This window comes from Hetaerina americana, unplaced genomic scaffold, assembly GCF_022747635.1.
Source record: "Hetaerina americana unplaced genomic scaffold, ioHetAmer1.1.p SCAF_6, whole genome shotgun sequence".
Lineage (NCBI taxonomy): Eukaryota > Metazoa > Arthropoda > Insecta > Odonata > Calopterygidae > Hetaerina > Hetaerina americana.
This window is the reverse complement of record NW_027287205.1, coordinates 2,529,964-2,549,095: the sequence shown is the minus strand read 5'-3', so window position 1 is coordinate 2,549,095 and position 19,132 is coordinate 2,529,964. Positions and strand designations below refer to the sequence as shown.

The window sequence follows — 19,132 nt, the reverse complement described above, 5'->3', positions numbered from 1 at the left end:
GAAATCGGTGCGCTGTACAGCAAAGTTAAATCTTTATCGGGAAGTAAGAAAGGGGGATCTATGCTAACAGTTATAGATAAGGCCGGTAAGGTAATAGTTGACACAGGAATGATCCAAGAGGGATGGAGGGAGTATAGAGGAGAACTGTATTGTAAAGGACTTCGACCAACAAAGTTAGACATAGAAAAAGAATATGACGTAGAGGAAGATAGCTTAGGTCCAAGAATACTAGACAATGAGATAGGAAAGGCATTAAGGGAGATGAAACTAAATAAGGCCGTGGGGGTGGATAACATTCCCGCGGAACCTTTGAAATGTTTAGGAAAGGTTTGGAGGGAAAGGCTTTATGGGCTGATTCGTAGTATTTACTAGGAATTTGGCCGGAAGACTGTGAAATCAGTTTTAGTTCCTATTCCGAAAAAGGTGAAGGCTATATCATGTGAGGACTACAGGACAATAAGTTCGATATCCCACGCAGCTAAAGTTGTTCTCAGGATCGTAAACTAAAGGATAGAGAGTCGGGCAAATGTTTACTTAGGGGATGATCAGTTTGGGTTTAGGAAGGGGAGAGGTATGCGTGATGCCATTGCAGTAATGAGATTATTAATCGAGAAAAATATAGAATACAATCAGGAAGTATTTGCCTGTTTCGTGGATTTCGAAAAAGCGTTTGATATTATGAATTGGGAAAAGATAATGAGTATATTGCAGAAAATGGGAATAGATTGGAGGGAAAGGAGGCTAATACGCAACCTGTACATGTCTCAGACTGCTCAAGTGCTGGTGGGAAACGGGGAATCCGGATGGGCAGTGTTAAGAAGAGGTGTAAGGCAGGGTTGCCCATTATCACCGTTGCTTTTCAACCTGTATGCAGAGGAAATAATTAAAGAGGCATGGGAAGAACTGGAGGTAGGAATGAAGAAGGTCGGGGAATTTGTAAAATCAGTTAGGTTTGCTGATGACGACGCTTTAGTTTGTCTGTGTCCCAGTGGGTTGCAAGCATTTCTGAGTGAGTAGGAAATCAGTGTGACAGGCATGGAATAAGAATCAAAATTAATAAATCAAAGGTTTTGCGTACAAGAAGTTCTGTAGGGTTTTCCACCGGGTCAGGTTGCAGTACACCGACGTTTCGGTAGCTGACTCTGCCATTGTCTTAATGGTGACGTTCAGAGCATAAAAAAGGCCTGGTATTTATTCTCTCCGCCAAGCCTTAGGAGTGCCCTGATTGGTCGGAAGCGTTGTTGTGCTCCGCTAAGGCCAATCGGGTGCGTTACCGTGTATTTTCTATTTTTGTAACTGCACCCTGAAGACGATGGCAGAGTCAACCATCGAAACGTCGGTGTACTGCATCCTGACCCGGTGGGAAACCCGAGAGAACTTCTTGAATACCATACGCCGAGAAAACCCGAAATCCTTCAAAGGTTATGCGAATTTCTAGGAAGAAAAAGCTTAAGGTAAACATTATAATATGAGGGAAAAAACTAGAACAGGAAGATCAGTTTACGTATCTGGGAAGTGTTTTGGACCTACACGGTCAAAGTAGCAGGGATGTAAGGAGAAGAATTGCGCTAGGCAAAGAGGATTTCACAAGGAAGAGGGAGTTGATGAGATGGACGTTGGGTAAGGATATTAAGAAAAGACCCGTAAAAACTTTGATATGGAGCGTTGCTATGTACGGCGCGGAAACGTGGTCATTGAAGCAGGAGGATAGACGTAGATTGGAGGCTTTTGAAATGTGGGTGTGGAGAAGAATGGAGAAGGTGAAATGGACAGAGAAGAAAACAAACTAGGAAGTAGGGTGGACAAGGAGAGGGGACTGCTGGGAGAAATCCTATGGAGGCAGGAAAAATGGTTGAAGGGGGTATTGACCAAAAATGAGATGTTGAAGACTGTCATAGAGGGGAGAATGTTTGGCAAACGAGGAAAGGGAAGGAACAGGATAGGGATGTTGGACGGGATGAAGGGGGGAAGAAAGTACTCAGAGATGAAGAGGGACCTGATGTAGAGTAGCATGCTGGATTTTTTTAGGAGTCACAAAATATGTAATTAGTAGCTGTGTCCCTGCAAAAATCTTCCTTAATCGATAGATTACCTAATAAAAATAAGTATATATATATATTTTTTTTTTTTTCACATATATATACATACATATACACACATACATATGGTTATGTGAGTGCGTTTGTGTGTGTTAACCAGAATGCGGTTAAGCGCTTACATTATATTTTCATGCCCGAAATAAAATTGCAGTCTCTCATCCTTAAATTTTGTTTCCTCTTAAACAGTTGCATAGCCCACGTATAACGTAAATTAATCCAGAGGGAGCTAATTATTCCCGCAATGTTCTCCCACGCCCGCAGAAAAATACCACAAATTTCACCCTCTCCGCGCACGTGACGTCATTTATGGACATCATCACGTTTTGCCCTAGGCTCCGGAGACTTCCTTCCCTCCCCACCGTGCCACCCCATTTTGGCCCACCTTCCAGAATGAAACACACACCCCTCCTCTCCCTTGAGCGCCTACACATTTCTATAACTGTCCACCGCTTCTCACGCAGACACACGCACCTCACGAAACCCCCCCAAAGCAAAACGAGCTGGCTTCATGGGCGGCAGGGCCGACGGGGGGAGGCACATGTGAGTGCGAGGGGTTGCAACGGGGCGGAGTGGGGCGAGGGAGGGAATTGGGGTGTATTTTCGTTCCACTGCGGCGTTTCCCACCGTCCCCGCCAGGCGGCAGTGCGCTCGGTCCGCCTCCCCGCCCACCCCCCTCCCAATTGCCACGCGCCGGAGGGGGGTCGCCAGTGCTTACACGATCGCCGCAGCGGGTAGAGGTTTCGCGGGCGTGTCCGGGCTGCTTTGGCGTGGCCGGCCTACGACGCGCGGGAAAATAGAATCCACGGGAATTTTAAAAAACAAAAAGAAAGAAAAACTCCCCCAACCCCACGACGAAACTACGGTCGAGTTCCTTATTTCCTATCGTCTCCTCCACTGGGATATTTGGTGGCGAGGTGTGTTGTCGGAGGCGCGGTGCGGGAGGTCGCCCGAGGGTCGGAGCGATGGCGCCCCTAAAGAGAGGGTCACCTTCCGCGGTCTCCGCGGCCTTCGTTCTGCTGTTCGCCGCCGCTGCCATCATCAACGGTGAGTGCGACTCTTTGTGCTCCCGGCCCAATCTCGCCATTCCTTTCCGTTTAAAAATACCAGAAGGAGACGCCCCATTGGGCAGTCGAGATCTTCCGGAAGTTCTTCCCCCTTCCAGCCACCCCCACCATCTGACCCCTGGTCCCCCCTCCCCACCCACGCCATCCCGCGGGAGCGCCTCCTTCCAAACAGATTCCCTTTCGCCTTCTCCCTTTCCGTAAACTTTTCCCACATTTCCACCATGTGCATCGCAAAATAAAAAGAATCAACAATTTCTTAGGGCCTCCTTGTCGCAGTTCTCCTTCCCTCCCACACCCCTTTTACACTGACTTACCAGTAATGAACTCATTCGCGTTTTTTTTACAGATATGGGTCAATAACGTTTTTCTGAAACCTGGAGAGTGCCTCTAGTGTTTGTGTTCTGCAAATAAAATAGTGCTTCTTATATATATACATATATATATATATATATATATATATATATATATATATATATATATATATATATATATATATATATATATATATATACAGTAATCAACCCGAAGGTCGGTTTAGTAGGTGATGGTAGAGTTCACCCAGTACTAAGCCCTATTCGGCGCGTGTAATTCAAACATCAGGGTAGGGGGGCCAGTTCCTTTCCCTGTGCCGGTTATGGTTTCCCAGGAAGACCTGGTACCCGAAAAATCACTTTAGCTTGGGTGGAGCTGCAGGTGCCCAGAGTGCCTTGCCCGGGAATGGAACCCGGGACCCTCTGGTCAGCAGCCCAACGCTCTAACCACTGGACTACCGCGACCCGCATATATATATATATATATATATATATATATTTATATATATATATATTTATATATATATATGTATATATATATATATATATATATATATATATATATATATATATATATATATATATATATATATATTTATAAATATATATAAATATATATATATATATTTATATATATATATATATGTATGTATATATATATATATATATATATTGTTTAAAAAGCAACACGTCGCTGTAGAATTCATGGAAGATAATTAGCGTGCCACCGCCATGAAAATATCTCCGTGTTAATGAATTATGTGTCAATATATTTATTCGCTGGCACTCTCAGAATTACCTCCACTTTCTCTTTTTGTACGCGAAATAAAATAACAGCATTTTGGATATTCTATTTTTTTTAATGGAAATTAATAATGATAATAACAGTGTAAATAATCGAATACTAATTTTCTTGCTTTTCGTTTGGCTATACAATTTATTTAATGATGAAAACTAGAATTTAATCCATCGCTGCATTAAATGGTGAAGATTCCTTTTCTCTAGAAGAGAATGCATGCGCTTTTGCCAAATCCTAATCAAGTAGTTAATTGAAAAGGTCTTGTCAGGTACTGCGGGATATCGGATGGAATATTACTGAAGAGGAATAGAAATTTTATCATCGAAACTCATAACGAATCCCGCATTTCGCAACGTTACGCGGCAATTGTGGAAATTATTCAAATTTAAATTTTGCTCATTGATTTCCCACTATTACGACATGTTGTTTAATTGGCACCCATTAAATTTTGTACGACTCTTTCCCTGTCAACAAGGACATTTAATAGCATTTTCATAGTTCGCGAAAAACGTGGAGTAATAGTAAAAGTGTCAATACGTTCTACTTAAGAAAAGACCTTTAAACGGCATCATCCATCAGAATTTTCACCGAGACAGAAAACGTGTAGGTAAGGTCGAGGCGCCACTGTTCTGGCGCCGGGCCAATGTCCGGAGTTTTTTCCACGGTAGAACCCTAGCAGATTCTTCTCAGCTGTCTTGCACCAGCAAAAGCCACGGCGGCGCGGATTTCTGTGAAACGTAAGATTAATCTTTTGGGGTCGAAGGGGAATAAATGTCCATCTTCCTTCGGTGGGAGGAGTAAAAGGAGTGTTGATAATGTCGGAGGGGTTTCACAGAATGAAATTCCCACTCCGGAAATTATTTTGAGTAATATTTAAAAATTAAGGCAAATCAAATCACACGCTAACGGTCTAAGCTTTAACATGTGAATGACATCCTCTCGCTCTTACCAGCGTAATCATTCTCTAATAAGGACTTCGCTTGTTTAATATTAGTATGAATATCCCAGTATTTTAGATCAATTCAAAAGAAAGAACAACACCCATTCTATGTAATTATTATCGTTTCTCTAGGGTCAATTACAGTCTTTCTCTTTGAAATCAATTTGATATCGTTACTTAAAAACTTACGTGCAAATCGATTCAATGTACTCGTATGCAACGAGGAAGACCCAAGAAATGGGAAGCAGAAGAAACATAACAGTAGTGGTAATAATAGGTTGGCATGATATAGAACTTGGGCGCCAGCCCTGGTGTTTCGAACAGTAACGGAGGTACATTATTATTACAGGAATACTTTTGTTGTGGACAAGTCATGTACAAAGATGATAGAAAAAGTGCAGGTTCCTTTAGTAGAGGTGAATGTATAAGATGTGATTTGAAGGCAGAGTTGAAATTATGAATTTTAGTCTGTGAGGTATTTTAATGGGAGGCAGCTGGGAGGTTTATTGGATGGGGGTATAATGCAGAAAATAGGTTGACTATAGAAGGTGAAAGGGAACATGATAGATGATATATAACGATAAAAAAATTCTGGAAAGGTAGAAAATAAAGATTGAGGTAATGCAAGTCAGAGAGTATCTAAATCTCAAGACAGAGAGTATCTAAATCTGTAGCAATGCAAGGCAGAATGTCGGCTGACTAGTGAATGCGAAGGGAGAGATAAACGCTTGGGACGACTTGAAGGGGGATAAATAATCCAAAGAGTTGAATTAGGAATGAATTAATTGCCATCAAAATTAATCTCGGGAGAAGAAATCAATGAAATCCAAGAGGATAGGTAATAATAGTTTGTAGGGACCATGACCAAACCGTGTCAAGTCGGTGCCCCAGCTATTAATGATTATTAATCTTTTAAAAAATCTACTGGGGTTATGTACCTTTGTATTTCAAGTACCCGAGCTGCCCACTTAACCATTTGGTCTTTGGCGCATTTAGGTCATGACGCGTATACCCTGCTCGATTCCACTCAACTGCCACTCGAAGAGAAGGCCAAATATACGAAGGTACTTCACGGAAACATTCGATGACTACTACTTTCAAAGAGTGCGCTTCGGTAATGGTTTGCATCAGTTATCGCTGGCTGTTTGATTGCAGATCAAGTACAGAGGTCAAACATGCGGACACCCACGTAAACAGAACGTGTGGAGAAAAAGTCACGTGTTTGACTGGCTTCCTTGAATTATGGCGTACTTCTCTACAGTCGACCGCCATCCTCCTTCGAAGCGAAATGGAATAAATATTTCGAAAAGAGGTTATAAACTATGGCACAACCGCAAGCAAACTTTACTTGGCAATTCTGCAGAGAAAACATCAACTAGAGGGTAGAAAAAATATTTTACAGGCCTGTAGACTGCAGATAAACATAGATAAACCTGAGGTAAACTAAATAGAAATGGAAGGATTACCGGGGAAAATGTGTTTTCATTGCAATTTGACTCGAGCAACATTCAATAAGCGAAGGAAAGAAAGGAGATGGGGAAAAAAGAATAGGGTAATCTTAGAATAGGTAAGCAGCGGGTGATGCCATGATGCAAGACTACTCGCTAGATTCTGCAGTTTTCGGAATTCGCATACCTATCGTTTCCCAAACGGTCGGTATCACGTATCATATCATTTAGGGAGAATTTTCAAACTTTTTATTTATTCATTTATTTATGTAACCCTACATACCACCGCAAGGGTGCGTGGCATTTTTATCCGATCGCGGTCGAAAAACGTTATTCTGATCCCTAATTGTTCATGGAAAAATGACATCCCAAATCTACCTGTTATACGCTTAACCCCTCTCTGATATTATTGGCATGATCTCTCCTAAGTTAGTACGATGGGGGTAATAATACATATTCAACATCACTGCGTAACCTACCAATTTGCACAAGAGATGCAATTCGTAATTTAACGTTCGCGAGTGATTCCAAACCTAGCACTCAAAATATATTTTAATCACGCTACTAAGTTTCATTTTATGATAGAGTTTGTATAAATACCATATCAAATTACTTAAATTGACATTGTTTCAATATGGGTGATTCAAAAATTTCTTCCACCATGCATGTAAAATGGTGTATAATAACGCAATTTAAAAGAAAAGTAATAAACTATTTCCGCTCGCGGCGCCGATCATAATAAAAAAATTAAATATTACTGATAATAAAAATGGAAGAGGAAAACTACAAGTGTAGGGGGATTATCTCAAACCATGGTACTCCAATGGATTAATGGTTATTTAAATTTGAATAAATGTGCTCCAATAAATTTGGGGAGGAGGGGTATTTCACCCGAAAACACTGACTCCAACATAATACTTGTAGAATCGGTAAAATTATTCTGCGTGAAGATAAGTAGGGATATGTCCTGGGGGAAACCAATGCATAAGTCTCGAAAAGAAAACAATAGGGACTCCGAAAATGGGAAAACCTGAAGTAATGAACACGAAGAATAGGTTTGATAGGCTACCGCACCGTGCCATAAGGTGTGCGAAATCAACGCTTAGCAGTGCTAGAGAGGGAAGTGTTCATTTCTTTGTGTCGTCAGTGGGAAACGACGGCTGGGAAGATCTGGTTTTTGCGATGAAGATCTTTTTAATAAGCGAAACCTATATTAATATGACGACATTTTTCTGATTTGCATCCATGGCAGCATTTCCATAATTTATTCCATTCCTAAACAACGCAAAATCCAAGATGGTATGTTTCAAGATTTCCTGTTTTCGGAGGCCCGGAATCCAACCCCATCCTTCAGGTCAATAGTTACCCATTAAGCTAACCCATCCGCTTCTGAATGTCTTATTCCGATTTCGCTTTCTTTCATCCGAGGAAATACGACTGGGATCCGCTGATCACCGCTGGGTCAAATCTCTTGTCACACGTAACCCTACGTCCTCTGCGGGGCTTCCTACTCGGAGGGTCACGGGGACCTAAGATTTTTCGCGGGGGTGGGAGATGGTGGGAGCCATCTCCCACCATCTCCCACCCCCGCGATGGTGGGGAGGGGCACTCACTTGAAGGATTTCGCTGTGGGTCGTCTGTCAGTGGGGCGGCGGCAGTTTCCAGGTGCCGGGGACTTGCGATTATACATATCGCAGTGATGATCATAATTGTGGGTTCGCAAATAAATCTAAAACTAAATCACTCACAGCATAGGATTTAGTTAAAAACGTTGGCGATAGCCTACCCTCCACGGCTTCCATCAAGCGTAAAAATTGCTCCATGCTGGAGTCAACGTGTCTATCGATCAAGTCAATTGGTCGGTAGAGCAACCAATAAAACGTTTTCATGCAACTTAAATCTAGATGAAGTTGTAATGGCGAATATCGACCAAAGCTTTTGAAAGCCAATTGAAATTATTCTGAGTAATGCTTTCGGAGGTTTTCCGGCGTTGGTTCTATTATCTCTGCATTCAAGACGGGATTCCAATGTGCTGCTCGTGGTGACTTGAGTGGATATTTGTGTCTGCAGGGCTCAAGCTCCAAAATCCTAGAATCTTCAGGTCGAGGGGCCATTAGCAAAGCTGCTGGCCAATGGCAAAAAAATGTGATCGCGAAGAAATTTCGATGGGAAGTAATAGCTTATTCTAATTGAGATTCTCTCTATCACTAAAGTGTGATTCACCGGTGTCTAGCTTTGATTTATGGGACCTAGAATCTTAGCTCTTTCATTTTTTCAATCTATTTTTTACCAAATCCTTCAAATATAAAATATATTCTCACGTTTGTACCTGTTTTTCCAGATAGCCGTATCAAGTTTCTTACTTCAAATATCCTAAAATAAAATAATAATCGTTTTTTATTCGTAGGGATATTCTATCTGAATAAATATTTTCCTCCTGTAAAAGTAATCGCGTGCAGATTATTTCCGCGCTTCCGAGAGGAAATCAGGCTAACGAGAGGAGAAAATCTCTTAACCTGGATCGAACAAAGAGGGGAAGCGGTGTGATTCACTGCAAAGGCGAATTTGGGACTTGTTGTTAGGCTTTGAGCCAGGGAAGGACGACCAATAATTTGCAGATCCCTGCAGCGACAACAATGGACCCTGGAAGAGGGAGACTAACAGCATTTACAGAGAGAGAGAGAGGGGCTTTAAAATGCCACGATCATAATCATTAAACGCAATTAATAAATTATAAGACGAAACAACCCCATCTGGCGCAGAACAAATAACTTCGTGCATATGACTGTCGTTGATTTGTGACATTATTCAAGGTAAGGATGACTGGCGTCATAATACTGACGTTGAGGGCGCTCGCTCGGCTGAAATAAGCGTCGGGTACCATGAGGTCAAAATAAGAAAAATCTAATACAGCATACTCCTCCGCATTTGTATTAAATTGCAAACTGTCGCCAAGAATAACTGTCAGGGAGAGTATCGTTAATTCTCATATGTAGCGGTCACATCAGATTGTAAATGTGTTAGGCAGAGAAAAACTGTTTTTTAATATTTAGAAGTAAAAAACTAACTGCACCAAAAAAACTTGCAATCGTCAATTAGAATTATAAAATGCTTGCCATATATTAAGTACGATCAATGTTCATTGACCACCATTATGTGCAACCGTTTGCTGCCAACATTGATTTAATAACCGCATCGCAAAATATGACGAAAGGGAGTTAAGCGATTTGATTCCGGTGCATGCAATCACGCCCGGGCACGCATCATCGAGGTGGATTTCAATACAGCATGCAGATGTGGACGCACAGTGACTCGCTATGTAAACGAGGAAAATAACTAAAAAAACACCAGTGGGGATTTATACAGGGATTAGTTGTTCTGCTACGGAAGAGAATCATAAAATATTTTTCTGCAGAAGCATTTTCAGATGAGAGGAGGACATATTATTGGAGAGAAGGGACTCATTTACTGATTCGTTTTTCACTGCACAATTTGTACAAAAACCTCCCTTAAGATGTCCGGCAGGGCTGTTCCCATATGCAGACGAAGTAGCGGATGGGACGAGTGCACCGTGCATTGATCACGAAACCATCGAGTCCTACCTAACCCATCCGTGCGGTGACAGTCAAAGCTGACCGCATGCATCTCGGATCTTTTTAATTGTCACGGCCAAGTTCCTGCCGGGATCTATTGTGTCTCGGTGTTATGTTTCCGGCTCGGGCCGCCGGGACTCACGGTTTGCGAACACACACAAGGTCAAACGTTCCATTGGTGCGATCCCGCCACCCAACGTGCTCGGGATGCTGAGGGGAGGATGGGGCGAGGGGCCCTTGGGAGCGACCGTGGGGGGGAGGGGGCAAAGGGCGTCCCTCTGCCAGAGGAGAGTTACTCGTGCGCCAATTTCCAACGATATTGGCGATATTTTCCAACTTAAAATGCCCATTTTCGATGATTTTCTATATCTCAAACCAAATACTTAAAAACTCATCCGATTCAAATGAAATGATAGTCTAATAGAAATGATTCAAAGGCTAAAGTCAAGAATGGTAAGTTTTAGTAAGTAATCCACAGCAGCTATTACGTGTACACCTTTTACATATCGTAAAGATTTCATCCAGGCTAAATACTATACGCATTATTATTTACTGAAAGACTCAGCGCTTAACAAATATTCCATAAAATACTATGGTCATTATACAATTAATTCTTGACAAAAAAGATTAATCGATAATTTCATAACCTAAAAAAAATAACTTTGCATTGTGATTTTCGTAATCCAAAGTCATTAACTTCGTGATTTTTCAGACATTGTTTCCTATCCATTCTCATGTATCAAAGATTTTATGCTAAACGCAACATTTTATATTTTTTGATTGGTTTAAGTTATATATATATATATATATATACATATATATATATATATATGTGTGTGTATATATATAAAGAATGTGTGTGTATATATATATATATATATATATATACATATACACATATACAAACATATATATATGTATATATATAAATATATATAATATATAAAAACATATACATATACACATGTATAAAAACATATATATATATATATATATATATATTGAAAAAGAAAACTTGGTTTTTCCACATAAAATATTTATTCACGACCTAGGTTTCGACGCTCAGCGTCATCTTCAGGTGACGTTGAGCGTCGAAGTTTTCTTTTTCTATATGTATCGTTTCCACAAAGTGACGCCTGAAGCTATCTCCTTTTTATATATATATATATATATATTATTATTCGGTAATCTGCCAGTTAAGTTAGGTTTTTGGAATGACAAAATTACTAATTCAACTATTTGTGACCCCCAGCAAAACACAACATCCTACTTTACATCAGGTCCCTCTTCATCTCTGAGTACCCTCTTCCTCCCTTCATCCCGTCCAACACCCCTATCCTGTTCCTTCCCTTTCCTCGTTTGCCTAGCATTCTACCCTTAATAACAGTCTTCAACATCTCACTGACGGTCAATACCCCCTTCATCCACTTGTCCTGCCTCCATAGGATTTCACCCAACAAACCCCTCTCTTCGCCCACCATGCCAAGTACTTCCTCATTTGTTTTCTTCCCTGTCCATTTCACCTTCTCCATTCTTCTCCACACCCACATTTCAAAAGCCTCCAATCTACGTCTATCCTCCTGCTTCAATGACTACGTTTCCGCACCGTACATAGCTACGCTTCATGTAAAAATTTTGTTTTTATGAGTCCTTCTTAACATCCTTACTCAAAGTCCCTGTCATCAACTCCCTTCTCCTTGTGAAAGCCTCTTTGCCCAGCGCAATTCTTCTCCTTATGACCCTACCAGTTTGACCGTGTTGGTCCAAAACACTTCCCACATACGTAAACTGTTCTACCTGCTCTAGTTTTGGCCCTCCTATTTTAATGTTTAGGTTAGCCTTTTTCGGTCTAGAAAATCGCATAACCTTTATTTGATTAATATTGATTCACATCCCATACCTGTCGCACTGAATTTCCAATTCACTAAGCAATGCTTGCAACCCCTTGCCTTACTGGCAAACTTAACCTAACTGATTTTACGAATTTTCCTCCGACTTTGATTCCTACCTCCATCTCTTCCCATGTCTCTTTATACATTTCCTCTTCATACAGGTTGAACAGCAACGGTGATAATGGGCAACCCTGCCTAACACCTCTTCCTAACACTGCCCATCCGGACTTCCCGTTCCCCATCCGAACCTGTGTAGTCTGAGACATTAACTACGACATCCTATTTTTTCAATATACTCATGAGTTTTTCCCAATTCAATATCAAACGCTTTTTCGAAATCTACAAAACAGGCAAACACCTCTTGGTTGTATTCTATATACCTCTCGATTATAAATCTCATTACTGCAATGGCATCACGCGTACCTATCCCCTTCCTAAACACAAACTGGTCATCCCCTAAGTAATCATTTTCCCCACTCTCTATCCTTTTGTTTATAATCCGGAGAACAACTTTAGCTTCGTGGGATATCAACTTTATTGTCCTGTAGTCCTCACAATTTACCCTTTTCGGAATAGGAACTAACACTGATCTCACAAAGTCTTCCGGTCGGATTCCTTCCATGCATATATATATATATATATATATATATATATATATATATATATATATATATATATATATATATATATATATATATATATATATATATATATGCATGATAGTATACATGTATTAATGTATATACATATATTAGTATATACATATATGTATGCATATATATATATATATATATATATATATATATATATATATATATATATATATATATATATATATATGTATATATATATATATATATATGTATGCATACATATATGTATATACTAATATATGTATATACATAAATACATGTATACTATCATGCATAGATATATATATATATATATATATATATATATATATATATATATATATATATATATATATATAAATATATATATATATGTATATATATATATATATATATATATATATATGTATGCATACATATATGTATATACTAATATATGTATATACATAAATACATGTATACTATCATGCATAGAAACATAGATAGAAAAAAGCGATATTTTTCTATAATATCATAAGGTTTCAAAGGAAATATTATTTGGTTTTAAATTAGATAAGAAGTGATTTACCGACAAACTATAAACCTTATAAACTATAAAGTTTAGGGTAATGTTTACACATTTCACATTTGGAGAGTATTTTCTTATGGAGTTTCGTAATGTAGTGCGGCAATAACAAAACAATGTTATTATTTTTCCCCGTATTCATATGCCCGATGATGCTTTGAGTGCAACGAATGCTCCAACCGAAGTTTGTGCCGATGTTCCACGCTTTCTTAAAAACCTATGCTAATTAGGGTGTAAATGTTGCCACTGCTTTCACGCTAACAACGTCAGCGAATTAACGATGAAATTTGGCACATTTGTTTATCACCACCCACATTCGCCTCACGGTTGCTCACTTTTATTCGCTACACTTGAGTGGATTTACGACCTCCCAGAGCCAGCTTGCGACGAATAACGTCTTATCACCTCCGGTTCGTTCAACCGGGTGTATTTGGGCGCATTATTTCCTCACAATTTGCGAACAACCACTTGGAAATTCGCAACCCTGGCCCGCCTGCAGTGTTAAACGCCTCCTTTACTAAAACGCGTGAGCCTAAGTCGCCTTGTTCAATCCGTATATTTGGCAGGTTGACGCGATGGGGGGATTCGAGGTAACGGTGGCTAAATGGTCCATAATTGAAGTTATTCGCATGATTTTACTGTGACTCAAATATCCCTCGCAGCGCGGTAAAACCGGTCGGTATTTGTGGTGGGGAGTCTACTCTTCCAATGTAGCCGGGGACCTGTTTGCTCCTAGAAATCTGAGAGGAAGGATGAGCTTCCACGTTAAGTGTGTTTTTGAGTTTGTAACAGAGCAAAAATACGGTCAAGCTCCACCAGAACAATGTTCTCAGTCACACGACCTTCATCGTTACCAAATTCCTGGCCTGGAGCACCACCCCTGTAGCCCCTTAGCTCCTTACAGTCCTTACTTGGCTCCGTGCGACTTTTCTGTTGTGCCCCGACTGAAGAGAGAGAGAGAGAGCTGAAAGCAAAGCATTGGGAGACCGTGGAAAACATCCAGAAGCATGGTACTCAACGTTTCTGAGGGAGACATTCCCGTCGATAGCGGTTTTAGGGTGCCTTCTTAAGCGTGGCAAACACGTCTCCGCAAATGTAGTATTGATGCGGTGGGAGAGTATTTCGGAGAATTTGAAGCATTTGTAAAAGTACGTAAATAGTATGAAAACTCTATTTCCCAGATAATGCGCATTACATTTATAGTGGGCAATTTGTGTCGAAGCGGGCGCGTGAGGAGGCGGGCGTTGGGGGGTGGGTTGCTGGCGGGGAAAGAAAGAGCTCTTTCATTCGGGGGCGGGGGGACGGGGAGGGGTACGCCCCAACAGCGCCACCTGTCGGACTGCAGAGCGCAACTTCCGGTCCCACCGGCATCCGCTTCCTCTTTCGGAACCGCCCTTGCAGTGACATATTGCCGCTTCGAATATCCAACCAGTGGCCGGCGCTCGCGGGGAGACGGGGTCGGAGTGGAGACCCTACCCTATTGAACTCCCACCCGTCCACCCTGCGCTCATGCAAAGGCCACAGACACGGTTGCCAGCGTGAAACAGGGAACGCCGAGTCGGAGGGTGGCAAGGGGCGGCAGGCACCCTCCTTAGCAGGGCCGGGCGGCAGACAACAGCTGATGCGAAAAACGCAGGGTGTCATATAAATCACGCCGGTGGATTCAAGGGCGCGTGAGTCTATATCGTATACTCCACGCATTTCCCAGGAGGGGCCAATAAATTTGTGCGCCATCAGGAGACGGTGAATATGAGGAGATTATATCGTAGAAAAACCTAAGATATTCATAGACGGAGATCACTAATCTAGAGGAATATTGAAATCAATCAGGACGTTTTTGTGTGATTCCTAGATATCGAAAGGGTGTCAGATAGAGTGCACTGGGGAAAACTAATGAGTACATTGCAGAAAATTGGAGTAGATTGGAGGGACAAAGCCGCTAAACCACAAACTGTATATATCTCAGACTGCTCAGGTGCGAGCGGGGAACGGGGAGTCCGGATGGGGAGTGTTAGGAAGAGGTGTAAGGCAGGGTTGCCCCTTATCTTGTTAATGACCTAGCTCTAGTTTGTTTGCCAGGTAAACGGGTTGCAAAAATTAATGAGTAAATTGAAATTTTAGTTCAATAGATATTAGGATGAGAATCAATATGAATACTGCAAATATTATGCGATTTTCTAAAAAGACAGAGGCTAAACTAAACATTAAAATAGGAAGACAAAAAATAGAGCAGGTAGAACAGTTTACGTATCTCGGATTTTTTTTGGACCAACACGGTCAATGTAGTAGGGACGTAAGGAGAAGAATTGCGCTAGGCAAAGAGGCTTTCACGAGGAGGAGGGAGTTGATGACAAGGACATTGAGTAAGGATATTAAGAAAAGAATCGTGAAAACTTTGATATGGAGCGTAGCTATGTACGGCGCGGAGACGTGACCATTAAAGTAGGATGATAAAAGGAAGATTGGATGATTTTGAAAAGTGGGATTGGAAAAGAATGGGGAAGGTGAAACGGACCGAAAGGGAAACAAACGAGGAAGTATGGCTAGGTATGGTGTGCGAAGAGAGGGGATTGTTGGTGGAGATCATAAGGAGGCAGGAAAAAATGGATGGAGGGCGCATTTATCGGCAATGAGAGTTTGAAGACTGTAATAGCGGGGAGAATGTCAGGTAAACGAGGAAACAGGGATAGAAAAAGGATAGGGATGTTGGATGGCATGAAGGGAGGAAGTACACAGAGATGAAGAGGGTCTTGTGGTAGAGTATGATATGGGAGTGGGTTATGTTAGGATATTGAAATTTTTATTTGTTAGTTGTGCCCATCCAAAGACTACCTTAAACGGTGGATTACCTCAAAACATTAACTTTTAATCTCTTGGATAAGGTTAAGAAAAACAAGAAAAGTGAATATGCGCCGCGACTGCATTTAAACTAAAATGGAATTAAAATTTCTACAGAAATCTATAAAAATATTCGCCAATAACTGTCACGAAGTGATATACGCTTAAATAAAAGCCAGCTGAAATATTCCTAAATACAAAAATCACTATGCACCAAATTATGTAACTAACAGAGATTTCGCGTTTGCCTATGAAGTTTACCGAGTAAAGTTAACAAACAGCCCTGTAACGTTTATACCTCTCTTAGAAATGAGAAATAATGTCTGTGAATCGAGAACCTCATGATTCGTCCTCTCAAATTCAGAATGACTCATCCTTGATATTTCAGGTTAGCAATAGAGTCTTATGCTTAGCGTGCGATGGGGAAAGAAAAGTTCATGCTTCACATTTCATAACAGGCGTGAAACGCTATCAAGTTCGATTACTTCCACATTTTGTCCAACTTGACATTATTAATATATAATGCAATTTGAGGGATAACTTTGAAGTTGGAGGTGAAATCCTCTGAGAATCCTACACTTTGTTAGTAAAGAATGCCTGTGTCCACTTTGATGCAATATCCTCTATCAAATTGATCTCTGCCAGATGTCCCAGATAAGACGTAAAAAAAGCAGGAAATGGACGCTTTCTAATGTCTACTATATCTTACGATTCATAAAATAACTTCATTCTATTATAGAAAATGAGTTTTCCAATAAATTTTGACTGATTAAATAAACCAGAAAGAGCCGATATCCAAGAAGTGGAAGAGAGTCATGCTCTCTGTAGTAATTCAGGACTTTATTTGGTACACAGCGGATAGAAATGGTGGCATGTACCCTTTAAGTTGGCATTCTGATTCGCCGTGATGAAACAGAAACGTCTTATTTAGGGAGTGAAATAAGGATGAAGAAAATGATGAATATTCATTCAACTTGGCTTCACTTCATTTTAAATGGCGGATAATAGTGGTTGCAATATATGTTAATTTTTAATTACTAATTGTTAATCAAAGAAGATGAGCTGGCATTGCGAGAGATTAGACGGGAAGTACAGCGGGAATTTGGAGAACGATAGATTTATGCCCTCGAGGAGAGAAAAAAATATTAGGGAGAGAGAGAGAAAGAATTACGGTGATTTTAAAGGTGTGTTCGTTTGCATTTTGTAACAAACAGGGGGTAACATTAGAATTATTAATAGTAATAGTAGTCAAATAGATTAATTGGTATGAAGCATGGACTATTGGGGATAGCTTTTTTTACGGTGACTCACAAGTAATAACTATGTTGTTGCATTTATAAATTATTGTCAACTGACTACACGTGGTCAATTATGAAAGAAATGCGCATGATTTCAATGTTACGCAACTATCCATGGCAGCGCGGTAAACCTGGTCGGGAAATATGGTGGGGTGCCAGTTTGCCAATCGCCAGTCGCCAGTTTGCTCCGAACGGTCTGAGCGGAAAGAAGATGTGCCTCCGCGTAAAGTGTGGTTTTTGACTTTGTAACACGGCAAATACACGGTAAGCTCCAACATTACAATTCCACCAGCCACACGTCCTTCATCGTTACCAACTTCCTCGCCCAGAGCACCACCCCTAAGCCCCCTAACAATCCCGACTTGTCTCCGTGCGACTTTTTTTTATTTCCCCGAGTGAAGAGAGAGAGAGTGCTGAAAGGAAAGCATTGGGAGACCGTGGAAAACATCCAAAAGCATGTTACAACAACGTTCCTGGGAGAGACATTCCTGTCGAGAGGAGTTACAGGGTTCCTTCCCTCTTCGGCGTGCCAGACACGTCTCCACGCATGTGTATTATTGATGCAGGGGGGGGGGGAGAGTATTTTGTACAATTTTAAGCAATTTTACAAGGAGGATCAATAAATCTATTTTCCCAAGGAACGCGGATTACTTTTTTAGTGGGCCCTGTTCTTTTATATATATTCTTTCTACGGTTTGTCATTACTTTTAACTGCTTTTTTATTGTACCTTTCCTTTAATTCTCTGGCATGCTCTCTACAATTTTTAAGACGACATTGTGTCCACATCACCTAAATTTCCCGACTACTTTGAATTTCTCGTAATTTCATCCCTTCCCTCACAATATTTAAAACTTCCTCTTTATCCTTTTTCACTGTCCAACTCTTCTTTATCACACCTCAAATACCTCTCATTCACGCTGACTGTTTTGCTTCTAATACTAGATTTAGGTTCAGAGAACCTGACACGTGCCACGAAATGCCTTCGCTAATTTTTTACTTCTTCAATCAAGTTAACTGCCATTGATTGCGTTCTCCATGTAAATTGATCGTTTACTAATTTTGATATTCTCTGAAACCAGCGTCTATATACCTCCGAAAAACTAGGCTACGTTTCCCAATATTCCTAGCATAAAAATATGCAGCAATAAATATTTCATTTTAAAGCATTTGATCCCTTTTAATATTAATAGAATAATACATTCATGTCTCTTAACAATCCACCTTAACAGATTCTCTGCGGGTCGAGTATACTTGTATGACAAATATTTAGATGCTGAAGTAATATACCTTTTTCGGGAGCCTGCTAATTGTTCTGTAAAAAAATTCAATTAATGATTGCTCGAAAGATTGGAGTGATAATCGAATAAAATTGGGACTCTCGCAAAGTTTAACTGAAGCTGTTAAGAAAATGTAAAAACATAAAAAAGGTTATGGCCATTGTTTATTCGTGCACTCGGTGATATGAAGTGGCAGTTTCAAACTGGCTCCTGTTGCTAACAGTCGATTCCATGACGCGGACTCCAGAAATCCGAGTTATAGGAGCGATATTAATTTTGGAAAGTATCGGAGCAATACATTGAAGTACGTTTTAGAGCCCCAATTAACTTTGAACGGGACCCCGTAAACCGGAAGAGACCTTAATTACTTACCGG

General features: G+C 40.5%; 1 protein-coding gene across 3 annotated transcripts in view; it reads left to right on the top strand.

The window, feature by feature from the left end:
• The first annotated feature begins 2,818 nt into the window (after positions 1-2,818).
• LOC139695162 (uncharacterized) overlaps positions 2,819-19,132 on the top strand; it is a 647,990-nt gene continuing 631,676 nt past the window's right edge. For all 3 annotated transcript variants that reach the window (XM_071593822.1, XM_071593823.1, XM_071593821.1), the window contains exon 1: positions 2,819-3,143. In XM_071593822.1, coding sequence (XP_071449923.1) covers positions 3,062-3,143 — 82 coding nt within the window. In that variant the 5' untranslated portion in view covers positions 2,819-3,061. The remainder of the gene's footprint in view (positions 3,144-19,132) is intronic.